Source organism: Mandrillus leucophaeus, unplaced genomic scaffold (assembly GCF_000951045.1).
Source record: "Mandrillus leucophaeus isolate KB7577 unplaced genomic scaffold, Mleu.le_1.0 Scaffold7, whole genome shotgun sequence".
Classification (NCBI taxonomy): Eukaryota; Metazoa; Chordata; class Mammalia; order Primates; family Cercopithecidae; genus Mandrillus; species Mandrillus leucophaeus.
Genome location: NW_012107585.1, coordinates 8213801 through 8234887, shown reverse-complemented (window position 1 = coordinate 8234887; position 21087 = coordinate 8213801). Strand labels below are relative to the sequence as shown.

The 21087-nt window shown below is 43.4% G+C and overlaps 1 protein-coding gene across 1 annotated transcript in view; it reads left to right on the top strand.

Moving 5' to 3' along the window:
- Window positions 1-17000, top strand: part of ZCCHC8 (zinc finger, CCHC domain containing 8) — a 32414-nt gene extending 15414 nt beyond the window's left edge. Inside the window, exons 5-13 of the mRNA XM_011964557.1 lie at window positions 5136-5239; window positions 5355-5420; window positions 6000-6060; window positions 6511-6653; window positions 7243-7385; window positions 8594-8715; window positions 10912-10998; window positions 11243-11360; window positions 15613-17000. Coding sequence (XP_011819947.1) covers window positions 5136-5239; window positions 5355-5420; window positions 6000-6060; window positions 6511-6653; window positions 7243-7385; window positions 8594-8715; window positions 10912-10998; window positions 11243-11360; window positions 15613-16391 — 1623 coding nt within the window. The 3' untranslated portion in view covers window positions 16392-17000. The remainder of the gene's footprint in view (window positions 1-5135; window positions 5240-5354; window positions 5421-5999; window positions 6061-6510; window positions 6654-7242; window positions 7386-8593; window positions 8716-10911; window positions 10999-11242; window positions 11361-15612) is intronic.
- The last annotated feature ends 4087 nt before the right edge of the window (window positions 17001-21087 follow it).

The following is a 21087-nucleotide window of genomic DNA, read 5'->3' as shown; positions in this document are numbered from 1 at the left end:
GAGAACATCCTGGCTAACACAGTGAAACCCCATCTCTACTAAAAAAATACAAAAAACTAGCCGGGCGAGGTGGCGGGCGCCTGTAGTCCCAGCTAATCGGGAGGCTGAGGCAGGAGAATGGCATAAACCCGGGAGGCGGAGCTTGCAGTGAGCTGAGATCCGGCCACTGCACTCCAGCCTGGGAGACAGAGCAAGACTCCATCCAAAAAAAAAAAAAAAAAAGAAAGAAATTAGCTAAGTGTGGCTGGGCGAAGTGGCTCACACCTGTAATCCCAGGACTTTGGGAGGCTGAGGCCGATGGATCACTTGAGGTCAGGAGTTCGAGACCAGCCTGGCTGTCATAGAGAAACCTTGTCTCTACTGAAAATACAAAAATTAGCCAGATGTGGTGGCACACACCTGTAGTCCCAGCTATTCGGGAGGCTGAGTCGTGAAAATTGCTTTGAACCCAAGAGACTGAAGCTGCAGTGAGCCAAGATTCGCCGCTGCACTCCAGCCTGGATGACAGAGTGAGACTCAGTCTCAAAAAAAAAAAATTAGCCAAGTGTGGTGGCATGGGACCTGTAGTCCCAGCCACTCAGGAGGCTCAAGTGGGAGGATTGCTTGAGGTCAAGGCTGCAGTAACCCATGATTGTGCCACTGCACTCCAGTCTAGGTGACAGAGCAAGACCCTGTCTCAGAAAACAAACAAAATATATATATATATGTATCTATAGATATATATCTGTATATAAAAGAAAGAGATACAGGCCTACTGGGATGACAAAGAGCCCACAAACTTTATTGAAAGGAAAATTTACAAAGGATGTCCCGTCTCTACAAATAGGATAAAGGCTGTTGTTTGTAAAAGAGTAAAAGTTACTTTAAATCACCCTTTAAAGTGCCAAGTGGCAGAATTAAGACCAGTGATTGAATTGACTACAAGAAGGTACATTTCAACTCAGCGCTTAGAAAGTTCAAATTTCTATCAGAGATGTGAAAAATGATATGACCTGGCATTCAAAAGAAAACAAAAAAAACAAGTGAAATGGCACTTCTCATTTATAAAAGTGAATTCAGTATTACTGGAGTCAAATAGGGACTGAGATGTTATCAGGGCACTTTAAAGAAAAATTTCTGAATTTGAATGAGGTAGTGTTTCATTTTCCTTCTGACCCCGAGGTTCTGGGATTGAAAGTGGCACTTGTGGCCAGGTGCAGTGGCTCACGCCTGTAATCCCAGCACTTTGGGAGGCTGAGGCGGGCGGATCACGAGGTCAGGAGATCGAGAACATCCTGGCTAACATGGTGAAACCCCATCTCTACTAAAAATACAAAAAATCAGCCGGGCGTCCTGGCAGGCGCCTGTAGTCCCAGCTACTTCGGAGGCTGAGGCACGAGAATGGCGTGAACCAGGGAGGAGGAGCTTGCAGTGAGCCAAGATCGTGCCACTGCACTCCAGCCTGGGCGACAGAGCAAGACTCTGTCTCAAAAAAAAAAAAAAAAAAAAAAAAGTGGCACTTGCCTAGAAACTGGGAATTTTCTTTATTTATTAATTTAAACCTTTAACAAATACGAAAATATTTAGTGAATGCCGCTTTGTCCCAGGGATCCTTCTGGGTTCCAGGGAGACAGCAGTGAAAAGAAGGGCAAAGTCCTGGCTCTCATCAAATTACATTCTAGTCGGGGAAGGTAGCGTCCTGATGAAAAATGAAGCAGGGAAAGCAGAGAGTAGCTGTGGGGTAGGTGGTTTGCATAGTGACTGACAGCCTCTCAGAGCTGAACCTTGGATGAATTGAGGAAGTGAGTGGAGGCTGTGGTTTGCATGGGGCACTCCAGGCCGTAGGAAGCATAATAGAAAGCCCAAGGCAGGAGCACTACCTGGCATGTAAGTTCTAAGCTTACTGCAGGTATTACTCGTGAAGGTGCTCTTAGGCTTCAGTTGTACAGATGAGGAAACAGAGATGGAAAGCTAAGTAACTTGCCAGTGGGTTAGTGAGTGGCAAAGCCAGGGCAGGGCTTACAATCAGGCCTGTGGCCTGGCACAGTGGCTCACATCTGTAATCCCAGCACTTTGGGAGGCCAAGGCAGGCGGATCACCTGAGGTCAGGAGTTCGAGACCAGCCTGGCCAACATGGCAAAACCTCATCTCTTCTAAAAATACATAAATTAGCTGGGTATGGTGACTGAAGCCTATAATCCCAGCTACTCCGGAGGCTGAGGCCGGAGAATCGCTTGAACCCGGGAGACGGAGGTTGCAGTGAGCCGAGATCATGCCACTGCACTCCAGCCTGGGCAACAAAGTGAGAATCTCTCAAAAAAAAAAAAAAACAAACCAGGCCCTTGGAGTCTGGAGCACATGGTCTGAATCTGTAGGTTGTCCAATAGGCTGTAATGAGGACTTTAGATTTTACTGTAAGATGAGAAGCGATGGAGGGTTTTAAGTAGAAATGTGACATGATATGAATTGACTTTTTTTTTTTTTTTTTGAGACAGAGTCTCGCTCTGTCGCCCAGGCTGGAGTGCCGTGGCACAATCTCTGCTCACTGCAACCTCCACCTCGCGGATTCAAGCGATTCTCCTGCCTCAGCCTCCTGAGTAGCTGGGATTACAGGCTCGCACCACCACACCTGGCTGATTTTTGTATTTTTAATAGAGACGGGGTTTCACCATGTTGGTCAGGCTGGTCTCAAACTCCTGACTTCGTGATCCACCCGCCTCAGCCTCCCATAGTGCTGGGATTACAGGCATGAGCCACCACGCCCGGCCATGAATTGAGTTTTTAAAAGAGCTGGGTTCTGTGTGGAAAATAGTCCGTAGCTGGTTACCTGTGGAAGCTGAAAACCAGTTAGGAAGTTATTGTATTCAACTCAGGTGAGAGAAATTGGTACTGAGACTGGGGTGAGAATGGTGCTACTGAGAAGTGGTTAGAACGTGGATGTACTGGGGAAGTAGAGCTGATCAAATGTGTTGATGAATTGGATGCAGAATATGAGAGCAAGAGAGTCATCATAGTGACTCAGGTTTTTGTCCTGAGAACCTGGAAGAATGTCGTCGTATTTTCTCTGATGGGGAAGACTAGAGGAGGAACAGTTTTGGAGGGGGCTAGGAATCCAGTGCAGTTTTAAGCAGGTGAGTTTGAGATGCCACTCACACACCCCTTGAGAGCTGTCAAGTTGACACTTCCATATATAAAATCGAAGGTTAGGATGGATCAGAACTTGAGCTTAAAGGAGAACATATATTCAGGGCAACTTGAATCTATGCTCCCAGTGAAAAAATAGTAATTAAAAAATAATATCTTAGGCCAGGCACAGTGGCTTCTGCCTGTAATCCCAGCACTTTGGGAGGCCGAGGCGGGTGGATCACGAAGTCAGGAGTTTGAGACCAGCCTGACCAACATGAGGAAACCCCATCTCTACTAAAAATACAAAATTAGCCGGGTCTGATGGTGCATGCCTGTAATCCCAGCTACTTGGGAGGCTGAGGCAGGAGAATCGCTTGAACCGAGGAGGTTCAGCCAGAGGTTGCGGTGAGCTGAGATTGCGCCGTGGCACTCCAGCCTGGGCAACAAGAGCGAAATTCTGTCTCAAAAAAAAATAATAATAATAACTTGACTTTTAGGGGTAGTAAGCATATATATTATACTTCATACCATGGGTTATGATGAACCACCTGGGTAGTGAAAGTGGAGAGGAGGACTGAGACCTAGGGCACTCTAATACATGGGAGATAGAGGGATGAGAAGAGTCTAGCACAGAAGACTGAGGCTCAGTCAGCAAGGAAAGAAGAGAACGGAGAAGCATGTCCTAGAAGACAAGGGAGGAAGATGTTTTTAGGAGGAAGGAAAAATCGTGTCAATTGTTGCAGATAGGTTAAGAAAGATGAAGAGTGAGAACTAGCTATTGAATTTGGCTGCATGGAGGTCATTGGGAAGCTCCAATGTTAGGAACTCAGCCCAGTGATAGGTATAGAAGCATTACTGCAAATGTTCAAGAGAGAGGGCAGTGTCATTAAAAAAATGGAGGCCAGGCACAGTGGCTCAGCACCTGTAATCCCAGCACTTTGGGAGGCTGAGGCGGAAGGATTGCTAGAGGCCAGGAGTTTAAGACCAGCCTAGGCAACATAGCAAGACCCCATCTCTAAAACAAAAAGAAAATTAGCTGTGTGTAGTGGCACAACTACTCGGGAGACTGAGGCAGGAGGATCATTTTAGCCCAGGACTTTGAGGTTACAATGAGCCAAGATCATGCCACTGCATTCCAGCCTGGACAACAGAGCAAGACCCTGCCTCAAAAAAAAAAAAAAAAATTATAAAGTATATGTGAGGCCAGGTGCAGTGGCTCACGGCTGTAATCCTAACACTTTGGGAGGCCGAGTCGGGTGGATCACTTAAGCTCAGGAGTTCGAGAGCAGCCTGGGCAACATGGCAAGACTCTGCCTCTACTAAAAATACAAAAAAATAGCTGGGCAAAAAAATAGCTGACTGTGCTTGTGGTCCCAGCTTCTCGGGAGGCTGAGGTGGGAGGATCGTTTGAGCCTGGCAGGCAGAAGTTGCAGTAAGCCAAGATTGCACCACTGTACTCCAGCCTGGGCGACAGAGACCCTATCTCAAAACAAACAAAAAAGTGTATGTGTGTGTGTTCAGTGTATGTGTAAAGAGAGAGGCAGACAAAAATGTTAAACTACTAACAATTGTTCAGTCTAGGTGAAGGATACATTGGGTGTTCATTGTACCACTTTTCCAACTTGTCTGTATGGAATTTTCAAAAAGAATTGGAGGGACAAGAAAAGAGTGAATGGGAAGAAAGGAAATGGAAACAATAACTAAAGGGTCTGCATGTTTTGCAAAGAGAAGCAATGAAATGGGGCACTGGAGGGAAACGTGAGAGTCAAGGTTTTCATTTTTTGTTTGAATTCTGGAGACAGATAGTCATGATCCAATACAGAAGAAAAACAGTGATCTAGGAGAGAGAGGGAACTGATGATGTAGTTTCTACTTACACATCAAAGTCTGGCTCCTTAATAACTAGGAAGTTACTATTTCTAATAATTCCATCCAAAATAAATTGTTAAAACAGTTAATCATAGTCTTACATTATTTAATGTCTTTTTTTCCTGCTTAAATAGCAATATTTTTTGACTTGTTTTCTGCAGGTTGTAGGAAGTGTCCTGTATTTTACTAATTTTTGCCTTGATAAATTGGGGCAACCGCTTCTAAATGAAAACCCTCAGCTTTCCGAAGGATGGGAAATACCCAAGTATCCTACATAGTGAATGAAGATCTTTTATGCATCTTACCACTAAGTTCACCTTTAAAACAATTTCCAAATTTTGCAGACCATGATAACTATTCCTTAATAAAATTCACTAAAGGTACCATCAAGTCTTCAGCCACATTGTTTCTCTAGAAGGGCAAGAAATACAAGTAAAGGCAAAAAGGTTTGTGTGGGGAGTTGTTTTGTTTTACTTACTTTTTTAACGGAAATCATAAACTTTTGGCTTGAAAAGTTAATGTTCTTTACTGCTGGTTTACTCTAAGGTTAATTACAGATTGAGCTAGAATTTTATTCCATACATATATATTAAACGTTTAAATGGATCATCTGCCTCTTGGAATTCATTGGTTCTCACCTAATGTGCCTGGGCGGGTGGAAAAGTGTAATTGTTGCTGTCAATTTGATTGCAGTCTTATAACCATCTGCCTTCTTTCCATGTTACCTAATGGAAATATGATCATCTGTTCACCTCGATTCTTCTGTTGTTAACCACTGAAAAAACTCAAAAGAGGTAACAGATCAGTCAGGAACAGAAGGGTTCTTGGTTAAAAGACTCTGCATAGTACTATTTAAATCACTAAATACAAGAGATTAAAGTGTACTTCTTGTTGCAGATATTAGTGATCTGTGATGAACTTGCTTTCTTATCTCTCTGATACACTTTGCTGTCATATAGAATTTTATTGATTTGCTTTTCTATTTTTATTTACATTATAAAAATCTTTGTCTTTTGACCAAATAGGCCAAAGCCTCACTGTTTCAATTGTGGTTCTGAAGAACACCAAATGAAAGATTGCCCAATGGTAAATTTTTCTCATGTTAAGAAAAGTCTTTGAACAAGAGCTTTCTAATGTTTTCAACACATTTATGGTATTGTGTGACATGAAGGAACTTTCTTTGTTACTTTCCTGTAGTCCTTTAATTTGAAATCTTTTCAAATTTGTGTTTATATTTTAAGACATTAAATTTTTTTAGTAAATAATTTAAAATAGTACTCTCTGTATTTGATATGAATAAACAGAGTTAAATTGTAGAGTTTATCCTAAAAACTTGATTTAATTTATAATGCTGAGGTAATAAATAGACTGCTCCTTTCCTTACTTATTTTTCTAAAATATTCACTCTCTTTTACACTTGTTCGTCATACATTAAAACTAAAATAATCTGTTTACTTGATCTAAAAAAAAGTATTTAATTTCTGAAATATTTCTGAGTTGCATGAAACCATTCTTTTCAAATGTGTCATGATGTAGCCTCGGAATGCTGCTCGAATAAGTGAAAAGAGAAAAGAGTATATGGATGCCTGTGGGGAAGCAAACAATCAGAATTTCCAGCAGCGATACCACGCAGAAGAAGTAGAAGAAAGATTTGGAAGATTCAAGCCAGGAGTTATTAGGTATTAATGGCATTTTACCATAGAAGGTCATTTTTATTTCCCTAGCATTTCGAATGTTCTCTGTCTCTTCGGGCTAATTATCAGGATATAAGTGTACTCTGCCAAAGCCCTAGGTAATATACATTAATTCATTTAGAAACACTTCTTGAAATTTTAATTATATTTGTTAGCCATCATGGTATGTAATATAAGCAAGAAATGTTTTAAAATACCAGAATATTGGCCAGGCGCAGTGGCTCAAGCCTGTAATCCCAGCACTTTGGGAGGCCAAGACGGGCAGATCACGAGGTCAGAAGATCGAGACCATCCTGGCTAACACAGTGAAACCCCGTCTCTACTAAAAAATACAAAAAAATCGCCGGGCAAGGTGGCGGGCTCCTGTAGTGCCAACTACTTGGGAGGCTGAGGCAGGAGAATGGCGTAGACCCGGGAGGCGGAGCTTGCAGTGAGCTGAGATCCGGCCACTGCACTCCAGCCTGGGCGACAGAGCGAGACTCCGTCTCAAAAAAAAAAAAAAAAAAAATATTATGTATGTGTTTTCATGCAAACAAGAATTCATTATTTTTCTTCCTCCTTTATTTTTACTTAGTGAGGAACTTCAAGATGCACTAGGTGTGACCGACAAGAGTCTTCCACCTTTTATCTATCGGATGCGCCAGCTGGGGTACCCACCAGGGTGGCTCAAAGAGGCTGAATTGGAGAATTCGGGGCTTGCACTGTATGATGGAAAAGGTATAGTATCTTAAGTTAGAGAAGTCACCTTAAGTGTTTCCTTTTTTTTTTTTTTGTTAAAGAATCAACAAAATGTGATAGGAACGGCTGACTTCTTTAATGTGTGCTAACTAAAAAATACCATGATGATGTTTCCTTGGTAAATTTTACAAGGAAGGAACTAAAATTTCAGTGAGTTCATAGATTATCTGATGGTTTTCTGGGCTTGCTCAGGTACTGTCTAGGCCAGAGTATCACTCTCCAGCCAGTCCTCATAAGCTCTTACCTTTCTCAGTAATAATAACAGACATAGATCCTCAATGCCAGGAGACCTGTAAAATGTGAAATACAGAAAACCTCTAATAGTCTAGAACTTCTCTCCTAGATACCTACTCTAGAAAGATAGACATATGCAAAATAAACTGTATGTATACAAGAATCTTTTTGTATCATTAAATATGATAGTGAAAAATCTAAGACAACATTAAGGCCCTAAAGAAAAATGGTTAAATAAACTGGTAGTTCTGAGCTGTGGACTCTCTGCAACATATGAAGAGTGGGAATAAATCTATATGAGCTGACATGGCAAAATCTTTGTGCAATATTGAGTTTTTAAAAAGCAGGTTTCGGCTGGGCACAGTGACTCATGGCCGTAGTCCCAGGATTTTAGAAGGCCGAGGTGGATGGATCACTTGAGGTCAGGAGTTCAAGACCAGTCTGGCCAAGATGGTGAAACCCGGTCTCTACTAAAAATACAAAAATTAGCCAAGCGTGGTGGCAGGCGCCTGTAATCCCAGCTACTTGGGAAGCTGAGGCAGTAGGTAGATCGCCTGAGCTCAGGAGTTTGAGACTAGCCTGGGCAACATGGTGAAACCCTGTCTGTACTAAAAATACATAGCCTATCCTGGTGTGGTTGTGCGTGTGTGTAGAACCAGCTATTCAGGAGGCTGAGGTGGGAGGATCACTTGAGCCTGAGAGGCAGAAGCTATAGTGAGCCAACATAGTGCCACTACACTCCAGTCTGAGTGACAAAGCAAGACCCTTTCTCAAAAAAAAAAAAAAAAAAAATTCTGTCCTAATGGTTAAGAAAAATTATAATTAAAATTGAAAGCCATTTCAAAACTAATTCTGTTGCCATGAGTGTAAGCACTTTCCAGGTGTACTTTTGGTCTGGGGAGGGATATATATTGACATTTAGCAATATTAACACTTTTTATGGTCTGTAATAGATAGCACTGATGGGGAAACAGAAATTGGAGAAATACAGCAGAATAAAAGTGTCACTTATGATCTCTCAAAATTGGTCAACTATCCTGGTTTTAATATATCTACTCCCAGAGGAATTCCAGATGTAAGTATATTTATTTTTTTAAATTATCGTGTGATGTGATATTATTATGTTAAAGATTGGTCAGAATATTAACTTGTTGGCTAGGCATGGTGGCTCACACCTGTAATCCCAACACTTTGCGAGTCCGAGGCAAGATGATTGCTTGAGCTCCAGAGTTCGAGACCAGCCTGGGCAACATAGCAAGACTTTGTCCCTACAAAAAATTTTAAAACTAGCCAAGGGTGGCGGCACATGCCTGTAGTCCTGGCTATTAGAGAGGCTGGGGTGGGAGGATTGCAGAGGTTACAGTGAGGTGAGATCACACGAGACCCTGACTCAAAAAATAATTACTTAATTCATATATACATACAAACTTATATAGTAGTTACTATTTAAAGAGATAAATGTGTTACTTGTTTACTTTTTTTTTTTTTTTGAGATTGCGTCTCACTCTATCGCCCAGGCTGGGGTGCAGTGGCACGATCTCAGCTCACTGCAACCTCCGTCTCCCGGGTTCACGCCATTCTCCTGCCTCAGCCTCCCGAGTAGCTGGGATTACAGGCGCCCGCCACCACGTCCGGCTAATTTTTCGTATTTTTAGTAGAGATGGGGTTTCACCATGTTAACCAGGATGGTCTCGATCTCTTGACCTCATGATCCACCCACCTCGGCCTCCCAAAGTGCTGGGATTACAGGCGTGAGCTACCGCACCTGGCCACTTGTTTATATTTTTAATTTCCTATATAGAATCTTGCTAGAATCTTAATTGAAGTCTTATATTCATCAACAGCAGTTTTCTCTGATTTTGTGCCCTCAGAAAGGGAGTCAAAATAGATTGGTTAGAGTCTCTAAATCTAAAACTACTCTAACATTTTAAAAGTTTTTAACAATGTGGATTGTTCTGAGACAGTATTATATATTTTACAGAATTAATCTAGGAAATAAGTTTCTATCTATAATAAATCTAAATATACTGTAACTCTCCTGTTTATTCTTGCCTTTTTTCCCCTCAAAGTAAAATTTCTCATTTTGTATATGAATGGTTTTTCCACACTTAACTCTTTTCCAGCTTCCATCTTAGGTCTCAAGATTCAACAATGAACTATTGTACTGTTTTATTTAAAAAGTGTATTATTGGCCAGGCGCAGTGGCCCATGCCTGTAATCCCAGCACTTTGGGAGGCCAAGGCGGGTGGATCACTTGAGCTCAGGAGTTTGAGACCAGCCTGGCCAATATGGCAAAATCCCATCTCTACTAAAAATATAAAAATTAGCCAGGCGTGGTGGCAGGCGCCTGTAATCCCAGCTACTCAGGAGGCTGAGGCAGAAGAATCGCTTGAACCCAGGAGGTGGAGGTTGCAGTGAGCTGAGATCACGCCATTGCACTTTAGTCTGGGTGATGAAAGCGAAACTCCATCTCAAAAAAACATAAAAATAAAAAGTGTGTTCTTAGGAACTGGACAGTAGGGAAACAGCCAAAGACTTGAAGTTAAGAGTGTAGTGAGCAGATAGAAAGTTGTCAATCACACAAGACTGTGTAATTCATTACGGGCAGAAGTGCATGATACAAACCATCAGTGCTTCTGGAAGCCAGTGCAGCTTCCAGTCTACTTCACAGTCCCCTGGGAATACTCGTTAGAAATGTACATTCTTGAGTCCCATCTTTAGACTTAACTGATTCAAACCCTGGAACCTCTATGTTTCACAAGAGTTCCATGGGATTCTTACTGAGAACCACTGTTGAATGTGTGATTGGAGAGGAGAGAGAAGTAAGCGGTATGGAATCTTTAAAGATGAGTGCTATATTTGGAAAGAGAAAGGGCAGAAGATGGAAAACTCATGAGTAAGTGTGTTAGGAGAAGTGGGCTATGAACGGCCCCGTTAGCAGTGCCAGTGCTTGATGGGAGAGAGACTGGAGCCTGGGAGGCCCCATAGCAATCACTCCTGCCTACATCTTCTGCTTGCGGTATGTAGAACCTTTTTTGGCCAAGTGATTGTGTCAGGTAGTCTTTTAGTATTCATAGTCTTGATTATGTTGCAGGCAGGTTTAGTTTTCCTTCAACACATCATTATTTTCCTTAATTCCCAATAAAGGAAAAGTAACATAAGAAGGAAAAACATAATTTGAGATCTCTGCTGTGCCTCCTTTGAGCAAAATCTCAAAACATGACATTTTCCAAATACATGATTTTTTTTTTTCTTCTCTTTTCATTATTAGGAATGGAGGATCTTTGGTTCCATACCAATGCAGGCATGTCAGCAGAAGGATGTGTTTGCCAATTACCTTACTTCTAACTTCCAAACGGTAAATAGATTTTAAGGGTGTACTCTATAAAATGTTGTGTCTGTGAGATTTTGTAAATTATTAGCATATTACAGCCTTTTCTTGCTTTGTTATCTTGACAAACCAAAAGGAAAACAGTGGCGAAATTCACCAGTTACCTAGACTTATCTCCAGATCGCTTTTCTACATCATTTTAAGTGAAGGGATGGAGTTTAATTCATTGTCTACCCCACCTAACTTGTGTTTGGTTTGGTTGCTCCTTTAGCCAGGTGTGAAGTCTGGCAGCAAGAGGTCTTCATCTCACTCTAGCCCAGGGAGTCCAAAGAAGCAGAAGAAGGAAAGCAACTCAGCAGGATCCCCGGCCGACATGGAGCTCGATTCGGGTAGGTTTCATCTTACGGCTCTGATTTCTCATTTTTTCCTCTTTTCTTTTCTTTTTTTTTTTTGTTTTTTTGTTTTTTTGAGACAGAGTCTCGCTGTTTCAGGAAGGCTGGAGTGCAGTGGCGCGATCTTGGCTCACTGCAACCTCCGCCTCCCGTGTTCATGCCATTCTCCTGCCTCAGCCTCCCTAGTAGCTGGGACTACAGGTGCCCGCCACCACGCCCGGCTAATTTTTAGTAGAGACGGGGTTTCACATGTTAGCTAGGATGGTCTTGATCTCTTGATCTCCTGACCTCGTGATCCACCCGCCTTGGCCTCCCAAAGTGCTGGGATTACAGGTGTGAGCCATCGCGCCCAGCCTGTAGCTTTGATTTCATCAAGAAACTATGACACATTTGTATGCTCCTGAATTCCGTAAGAAAGGGGAAGCTCCTTTGTGAGCACTGTCTAGAGAGTAAATCTTTATTTTATTCTTGGAGATCAGAGCATCACTGCTGTCCATGATAAAAGCTGAATTGGAAGCCAGAGCTTGGTGTGAGAGCTAGATGGGCCAGCTGGCTGCATTCCTGAATTAGGGGAGTTCCTTTTTTTTTTTTTTTTTTTTTTTTGTATAGAATGGGGTCTCATTGTATTGTCCAGGCAGGTCTCAAACTCCCGTGCTCAAGCAGTGGTCCTGCCTTTGCTTCCCTATGTGCTGGGATTATAGGTGTGAGCCACAGTGCCTGGCCCATTCCTGGATTAGCAGACCCACCCAGTCTCAACAGTGCTGCATCCAGACTGGCCCCTTTGATCCGGCCAGTGTTCTGAGACAGGCAGTGGAAAGTGTGTACCCTTCTGGCAGCTTGCTCCCAAGAGGAAGAAGAGCAAAGCTGGGCCAAGCTTTCCCAGTTACTCTTTCCAATAGTATTAATCCAGTAGATCACTCCTCCACCCAAGAAAGGCCATCAGGAAAATGTGCCTTCCCAGAACATAAAGTAGGACAAAGGGCTTGCTCTCTGAGACCTCCCTAGCTTTTTTTTTTTTTTTGAGGCAGTCTTGCCTGGTTACCCTGGCTGGAGTTCAGTGGCACAATCTCGGCCTACTGCAAGCTCTGCCTCCTGGGTTCAAGTGATTCTCCTGTCTTAGCCTCCCAAGTAGCTAGACATACAGACATGCACCACCACACCCGGCTAATTTTTGTATTTTTAGTAGAAATAGGGTTTTGCTGGCTGGGCGCAGTGGCTCACTGAGGTTGCAGTGAGCCAAGATCGCACCACTGCACTCCAGCCTGGGGAAGAGAGCAGGACTCCATTTCAAAAAAAAAAAAAGATGTGATGTGAACATGTAAGTTGTCCCAAATTTGATTGTGAAGCCCTGTCTTCCTTCCTTAAAAAAAAAACAAAGATCATGAATTAAATTCCCTTAAAGTTCAAAGGGATTAAATCCTCACATCAAATTCTTTTGCACAAAGTGACTTCAAAGTTCAGAATCAAAGCGCTCAAATTATTTCCCCTAAGTTTTTTTTGTTTGTTTGTTTCGGTTTTTTTTTTTTGAGACAGAGTTTTGCTGTCGCCCAGGCTGGAGTACAGTGGCGCGATCTTGGCTCACTGCAACCTCTGCCTCCTGGGTTCAAGTGATTCTCCTGCCTCAGCCTCCCAAGTACCTGGGATTACAGGTGCCCACCACCACGCCTGGCTAATTTTATATTTTTAGTAGAGATGGGGTTTCTCCATGTTGGCCAGGCTGGTCTCGAACTCCTGACCTCAGGTGAACCGCCCGCCTCCACCTCCCAAAGTGCTGGGATTATAGGTGTGAGCCACAGCACTGGCCCATGGTTGTCATTTTTTGAAGTTTGGGGATTTGTGGTGGTGGCACCCCTGTCACCAGGGCCATACACTTCTGTGTAGGCATTTTCAGCTTTGTGCTAGGGGCTCTTCTTTTTTTTTTTTTTTTGGGACAGGGTCTGGCTTGGTTGCCCAGGCTGGAGTGCGTGGTACAATCATGGCTCACTGCAGCCTCAGACTCCTGGAATCAAGCTGTCCTCCCACCTCAGCCTCCCGTGTAGCTGGAACCATAGGCCTGCGCCACCAAGCCCAGCTAATTTTTGTATGTTTTGTAGAGACAGAGGTCTTACTTTGTTGCCCAGGCTGGTCTTGAACTCCTGAGTTTAAGCAATCTGCCTGCCTCAGCCTCCCAGTGTTACTGGCATGAGCCACCATGCTGGGCCGTGAGTTGACTTCTAAGTGAGAGTATGTTATTCTCCTCACAAATCTTATTGTCTGTAGAATAAAGTTCAGACCCCCTACTAGACTCTGAGGACAGAAAGCTTAATAAGACAGTATTGCTGCCCTAGTTACCACTCTCTGTCACCTCGGGATTGCAGATGTGTAAACATCATTCTCATATAAATGTGGTGGCCCACAGTAATACCTACAGAACAATAGTATTACCTATTGCTGCCACAGAGCAGGTTCCAGACTGTAATGGTGACACAGAGGAAAAACAGCATCTGTGCTGAATGAAGTCATAGGGTAACTCTGAACTGCTTGTTGAGGGAAGAATGCAGAGATTTACCAAGGAAATGAGGAGGAGGGCATTTGAGACAGTGGGAAGTGCAGATGCAGGACAGTGAAACTTCACAGCACATCAGGCCAGCAGCAGGGTGACAGCTGGAGTTTGAGCCAGGCAGTAGGAGATAACATGATGGAAGCAGGGAAACTGTATCCTAGAGGGCCATGGAGGAAGATTGGACTTCATCCTGTGGGGTCTGGGCAGGCACTAAAGGGTTTCCAGTGGAGATGGGAAGGGTTATAGGGCCAGATTTGTGATGAGTCTGGCAGCGGTTTGGAGGACAGACACAAGGAAGATGAATCCAGAGGTCGGGGTGATTCTGATGTTCTTGGCAAATGGTAATGGGCCTGAAGCAAGGTAGCGGCTATGACAGCCAGCAGGAGAGCATGCACCCCAAAGAGCCAAAGACCTGGGGAATGGATGGAAGGAAAGAGAGTACTCTCAAATGACAAGCAGATCCACTGGTGGTGCCATTAGTGAGAATAGCAGATGGGAGAATAGTCCTCATTTTAGGAAGAGATCATTTGTTTTGAACAGGTTGTGTGTGTAGAACGTATAGGTGATGATAGTCAGTGGGCAGTTAGATAGGTGAACCTGCAGTTCAGGCGAGCAATCTAGATTAGAGATAAGAATTGGGGGCCAGGCACAGTGGCTCACGCCTGTAATCTCAGCACTTTGGGAGGCCGACGTGGGCGGATCACTTGAGGTGAGGAGTTCGAAATCAGCCTGGCCCACATGGTGAAACCTCATCTCTACTAAAAATACAAAAAATTAGCCGAACATGTTGGCGTACGGTGTAATCCCAGCTACTTGAGAGGATGAGGCAGGAGAACTGCTTGAACCCAGGAGGCAGAGGTTGCAGCCAGCTGACATCACGCCACTGCACTCCAGTCTGGGCAACAGAGCAAGACTCCGCCTCAAAAAAGAAAAGAAGAATTGGGGAATTAGGCTGGGCGCAGTGGCTCACGCCTATAATCCCAGCACTCTGGGAGGCCAAGGCAGGTGGATCACCTGAGGTCAGGAGTTCGAGACCAGCCTGGCCAACATGTTGAAACCTCATCTCTACTAAAAATACAAAAATTTGCCAGGCGTAGTGGCACACAACTGTAATCCCAGCTACTCCGGAGGCTGAGGCAGGAGAATCACTTGACTGGGAGGCGGGGGATGCAGTAAACTGAGATTGTGCCACTGCACTCCAGCCTGGGAGACAGAGCAAGACTCTGTCTCAAAAAAAAAAAAAAGAAAAAGCTAGGAAATAACCCAAGGTGTACACTTGGCTTGCCCCTCACTTCCTCCCCATTAGCTTTCCACCCACTCAGTAGCCAGCCTGCACCTCCGGTCAAATTTCCTACTGCATTCTGCCATGAATTTTTGGGTAGAGCGTACTACCTTGAAATTCTGAAGTCTCCATGCAATTGCTCATATTTCCTCAATCTAAAATGATGCACACAGCACAGAAATGGATCTCCCAAGGGATATCCTCTAGCACCAGAAGAACCTGACAGGTCTCCCTGCAGATCTTTTCAGGTGAACTGAGGACACCAGGTAATGGTCATGGCACCTGAGAATCCAGAATGTCCCGCCTCTTAAGCCAGTTATTTTTGGCCATTGAATATCTGGATACACCTGAGTGCAAATAACAAATTTTAGTAAAACCAAATGCTATTACAAGTTCTAAAGTATCTCATAACTTTCTTACTTCAGATGTGGAGGTACCACATGGTTCTCTGAGCAGCGAAACTTTTCAGTTTCAACCACCATTACCTCCTGACACTCCTCCACTCCCCCGGGGAACTCCTCCGCCCGTCTTCACCCCTCCACTCCCCAAGGGCACCCCGCCGCTGACTCCCAGTGACTCACCCCAGACCAGAACAGCATCTGGAGCTGTGGATGAGGACGCACTGACTCTAGAAGAACTTGAAGAACAGCAGAGGCGGATCTGGGCAGCTCTCGAGCAGGCCGAGAGTGTAAACAGCGACTCTGACATTCCTGTGGACACACCTTTAACTGGGAATTCTGTTGCCTCATCACCTTGTCCAAATGAGCTGGACCTCCCTGTCCCAGAGGGAAAAACATCTGAAAAGCAGACGCTGGATGAGCCTGAGGTACCAGAAATTTTTACAAAGAAGTCAGAAGCTGGACATGCCTCCAGTCCAGATGCTGAGGTGACATCACTTTGTCAGAAGGAAAAGGCAGAGTTGGCTCCAGTAAACCCTGAAGGTGCCCCCCTTGATAATGGCAGTGTCGTACCAGACTGTGACGTCAGTAATGGGGACAGCCAGAAGCTCTTTCCTGCAGACACCAGTCCTTCAACGGCCACTAAGATTCATAGCCCTATACCTGACATGAGCAAATTTGCAACTGGAATCACGCCATTTGAATTTGAGAATATGGCAGAATCTACTGGAATGTACCTCAGGATAAGAAGCTTGTTAAAGAACTCACCCCGAAACCAGCAGAAAAACAAAAAGGCCTCTGAATAACGGCTTGACTTAGCACTGAGAGCTATTTAATAACTTTGTTCCGTTAATTAGTACGAATTAAGTGGAGAGATAGAATGGTTTTCCTGTTTGTACCTCCCATTTTTAAAAATCTATCCAAGGTTCGTGTTCCAAAGTCAAGCCTATTTTAAAGAAAGACTGAGTTCACTAGTTCACTATATTTTATTCTCACTGACAAAACTTGGGGGGAGATGTGAATATGACCTGGTTTAGAGAGAGTTTGTTAAGGTTTATACTATTTTTGGATTGTGACTGTCCGTCGAGAGTGATGGTTTTTATCTGTCTTTTGTACATTGTTTTCCCTTTCTACATTTTGCTAATTATCCTGTATATAAGTTTAATATATCACTTTTTAAAAGAAAAAATTCTACCATTTTAAATTCATGTTTCAACTCCTACAACCAAATGAGAAAAATCAGGGATGAGCAGCTTTATCCCATTTGGGGTATTTTTATAAGTGATTTACATGCGTCAGTTTTAGTAGTACTTTTACTTTTTTGTAACTTCATTCTTCATATATGGTTGCTGTACAGGTATGTTCATCTTTGTGTACAGAGGTTTAATAAATTAGTTTTCATATACATAATCTAAGACTTTGAATACAAAAAAGTGATTCACAGGTGAAACAGTGTATATAACTTTTGTTTTGTTTTGTTTTTTGATTTTTTGAGATGGAGTTTCACTCTTGTTGCCCAGGCTGGAGTGCAATGGAATGATCTCGGCTCACCACAACCTCTGCCTCCCGGGTTTAAGCAATTCTCCTGCCTCAGTCTACCGAGTAGCTGGGATTACAGGCATGTGCCACCATACCCAACTAACTTTGTATTTTTAGTAGAGACGGAGTTTCTCCACATCGTGTCAGGCTAGTCTTGAACTCCTGACCTCAGGTGATCTGCCCGCCTCAGCCTCCCAAAGTGCTGGGATTACAGGTGTAAGCCACCTCACCTGGCCAGTGTATATAACTTTTAAGTGTAAAAGTAAATTGTTGGCCAGGCATGGTGGCTCATGCCTGTAATCCTAGCACTTTGGGAGGCCAAGGTGGAAGGATCACGTGAGGTCTGGAGTTCAAGACCAGCCTCGCCAACATGGCAAAACCCCATCTCTACTAAAAATACAAAAATTAGCCAGGTGTGGTGGTACATACCTGTAATCCCAGCTACTTGGGAGGCTGAGGCAGGAGAATCGCTTGAACCTGGGAGGCAGAGGTTGCGGTGAGCCGAGATCATGCCACTGCACTCCAGCCTGGGCAACAAGAACAAAACTCCATCTCAAAAAGAAAAAAAAAAAACTTGTAAAAATTAGTGGTAGCAAAACAAAAATAATGATAGGAGTTGCAAGTTTGGGTGCTTTCAGTGGATTTCAGCCGTAATTTTGGAACAGCAGAATTTTTGAAAAGTAATTATTTTGAAAAAATGAATGGCATGCAGCTAGCCTTTGTATAATTTTCTAGATTTGAACCCTAATAGTTAAAAATTAAAAATTAGACATAAATATTGCTTTTAATTGTCAGAAATATATATATAAGATAGAGCTGAAACTGTGGTTTAGGTCTTTCTGTGGAATGCCATTACGTCTTTATGTTAGTCAAGTCCATGAAAATAAATGTTTAGATTGTCTTGAATTGTTAGTCTCAGGCAGTGTTATCCTGCTCTCAGGCCAACAGGGGGAGCAAAATGGAAACATTCCAGATATAGTTTTCATTTTTGAGAACTTGAGTAATCAGATTTACTGTTCTGTAAAGAATAAAGGAAAGGAAAATTATAAAGAGAGAAATTTCTTTTTAAAGCCCTCACAGAATGTGCTAGAAATAGAATAAAATTTAAAATACTTTTGGTTTCTTTTCCTCTGAGCTTAAGTTCAAAATAAAAGCAATCCTTTACAGTTGTTTACATAGTGTTTTTAACCTGATTTCGCTCGGCATTTCTGTCAGGCAAATCATTATCACCACTTGGAAGTAAGGAAAGGGAGGCAGAGAGAGGTTAAAGGAACTTGTCGACATTCCAGAAGTGGTTCTTGAGAGGCGAGTGTTCAACTAAATATTTGACTATTCCCTACATCACAGCAGTAGTTGTTTAAATGTCCCTTTAAGAAGTATTGCATTAGTAGAGTCACCTGTGAATACCAGAGGTATCTTAATAGTTACCTCTTTGCCATCTACCAGACATCATGTTAAGGTATTTTTGTGCATTATCCCATTTTCACAATCACCACATTGGATAGGCATTGTTAACCTCATTGTTTAGAGGAAATACGCACAGCTAAATACACACATAACTAAAACACACAGCTGATACACAACCTAGTAAATCTAAATCCAGATCTCTCTGACCCCCATATCTGTGCTCTTAACTACTGTACTGCCTCCTTGTCAAAAGCTCTATAAAAGCACTGATTCTTTTTTTTTTTTTTTTTTTTTTGAGAGGGAGTTTTGCTCTGTTGCCCAGGCTGGAGTGCAGTGGCCTGATCTCGGCTCACCACAACCTCCGCCTCCCGGGTTCAAGCGATTCTCCTGCCTCAGCCTCCTGAGTAGCTGGGATTACAGGCATGTGCCACCACGCTAATTTTGTATTTTTAGTAGAGACGGGATTTCTCCATGTTGGTCAGGCTGGTCTTGAACCCTTGACCTCGTGATCCGCCCACCTTGGCCTCCCAAAGTGCTGGGATTACAGGCTTGAGCCACTGCGCCCGGCCTGCAGGTGCCCCATTTTTAAAAGATATCGTTGGCCAGGCGCGGTGGCTCACGCCTGTAATCCCAGCACTTTGGGAAGCTGAGGCGGGCAGATCACCTGAGGTCGGGAGTTCAAGACCAGCCTGACCAACAGGGAGAAACCCCGTCTCTACTTAAAAAAAAAAAAAACAAAATTAGCCAGGCATGGTAGCGCATGCCTGTAATCCCAGCTACTCAGAAGGCTGAGGGAGGAGAATCATTTGAACCCGGGATGCAGAGGTTGCAGTGAGCCAAGATTGTGCCATTGCACTCCAGCCTGGGCAGCTAGAACAAAACTCCATCTCAAAAAGTAAATTAATTAATTAAAATAATAAAAAAGTATTGTTTGCTCTTTTGGAGTATTGCGAGACTGTTGGGTGGAGGAACAAGTTACTGTTTCAACTTGTCCATACCATGACAGGTTCCAGGTGTGGGTAGATGAGGTAAGAACCAGACACTTGCCCTTCAAGATTGACTTGGAGCAGGGGTGGGGATCTCTTTAATCTTTGCCTTGGATTAAAGGGAATGTAAACTGCAATGCAGGTTGCTAAAACAAGGCCAGCTCTTTGCTGTTGTCTCCTAGAAGCAGGTAAGTGGAAAGAAGGAACCGCCTTTATTAAAATACAAAATGACCTCGTTCTTTTTTCAAAAGATCACATTTCCTTACATGGTGAAAATACTGTCCACTTTCTACTCACATGAAGCATCCTCCTGGTTGATTTTATTCTTCAAGTTTCTCAGCTGGAATCATTTTGCTCTTCTGTCTTGGATTGTGTTTTTTTTTGCTTTTTTTCTCTCTCGGTAAATCTTTAGAATTCTGTAGATTATCATTAGCAGGCAAAACCAGCAAGGCTGTTGTAACAGCGTTTAGTACCCAAGTTGCTTGTGTCAGAGGCATTTAAACCAGAGCGACTCCATCTTGTATAGAGGTTGGGTAGAATGAGGCTGGGACCTACTGGGCTGCATTCCTAGATGGTTAGGCATTCTAAGTCACAGGATGAGATAGGAGGTCAGCACAAGATACACGTCATAAAGACCTTGCTGATAAAACAGTTTAAAGTAGCCGGCTAAAACCCACCAAAAACCAGGATGGCCACGAGAGTGACCTCTGGTTGTCCTCACTGCTACACTCCCATCAGTGCCATGACAGTTTACAAATGCCGTGGCGACATTAGGAAGTCACCCTATGTGGTCTAAAACGGGGAGGCAAGAATAATCCACCTCTTGTTTGGTATATCATCAAGAAATAACCATAAAAATGGGCAACCAGCAGCCTTGGGGCTGCTCTGCCTAAGGAATAGCCATTCTTTCCTAATAAACTGGCTTTCACTTCATGGACTTGCCCTGAATTCTTTTTTTTTTTCTTTTGAGACGGAGTCTCACTCTGTCACCCAGGCTAGAGTGCAATGGCGCAATCTCGGTTCACTGCAACCACCGTCTCCCTGATTCAAGCAATTCTGCCTCAGCCTCCCAAATAGCTGGGATTACAGGCACCCGCCACCACACGTGGCTAATTTGTGTATTTTTAGCAGACACGAGGTTTCACCACGTTGGCCAGGCTGGTTTAGAACTGACCTCAAATGATCTGCCTGCCTCACCCTCCCAGAGTTGGGATTACAGGCGTGAGCCACCGTGCCCAGTGTCAAGCTGATTTATAATCTGGGACTGCATCCTATGCACACATTTCCTCAATACTCAAAAGGTTTACTTTTAAAAATGTTCAGCGTCAGCCAGGCACAGTGGTTCACAGGAGCAGGAGGATTGCTTGAGCTCAGGAGTACAGGACAGCCTGGACAACATGGTGAAGCCCCGCCTCTACAAAAGTAAAAATAATTTTTATTTTAATAATATTTTCTTCCCAAAGTGCTGGGATTACAACCATGAACATCTGTGCCCGACCTGTCATTTCTTTACAAGACCAAAAACAAAATAAAATATATTTACTCTCGGCCGGGCGCGGTGGCTCAAGCC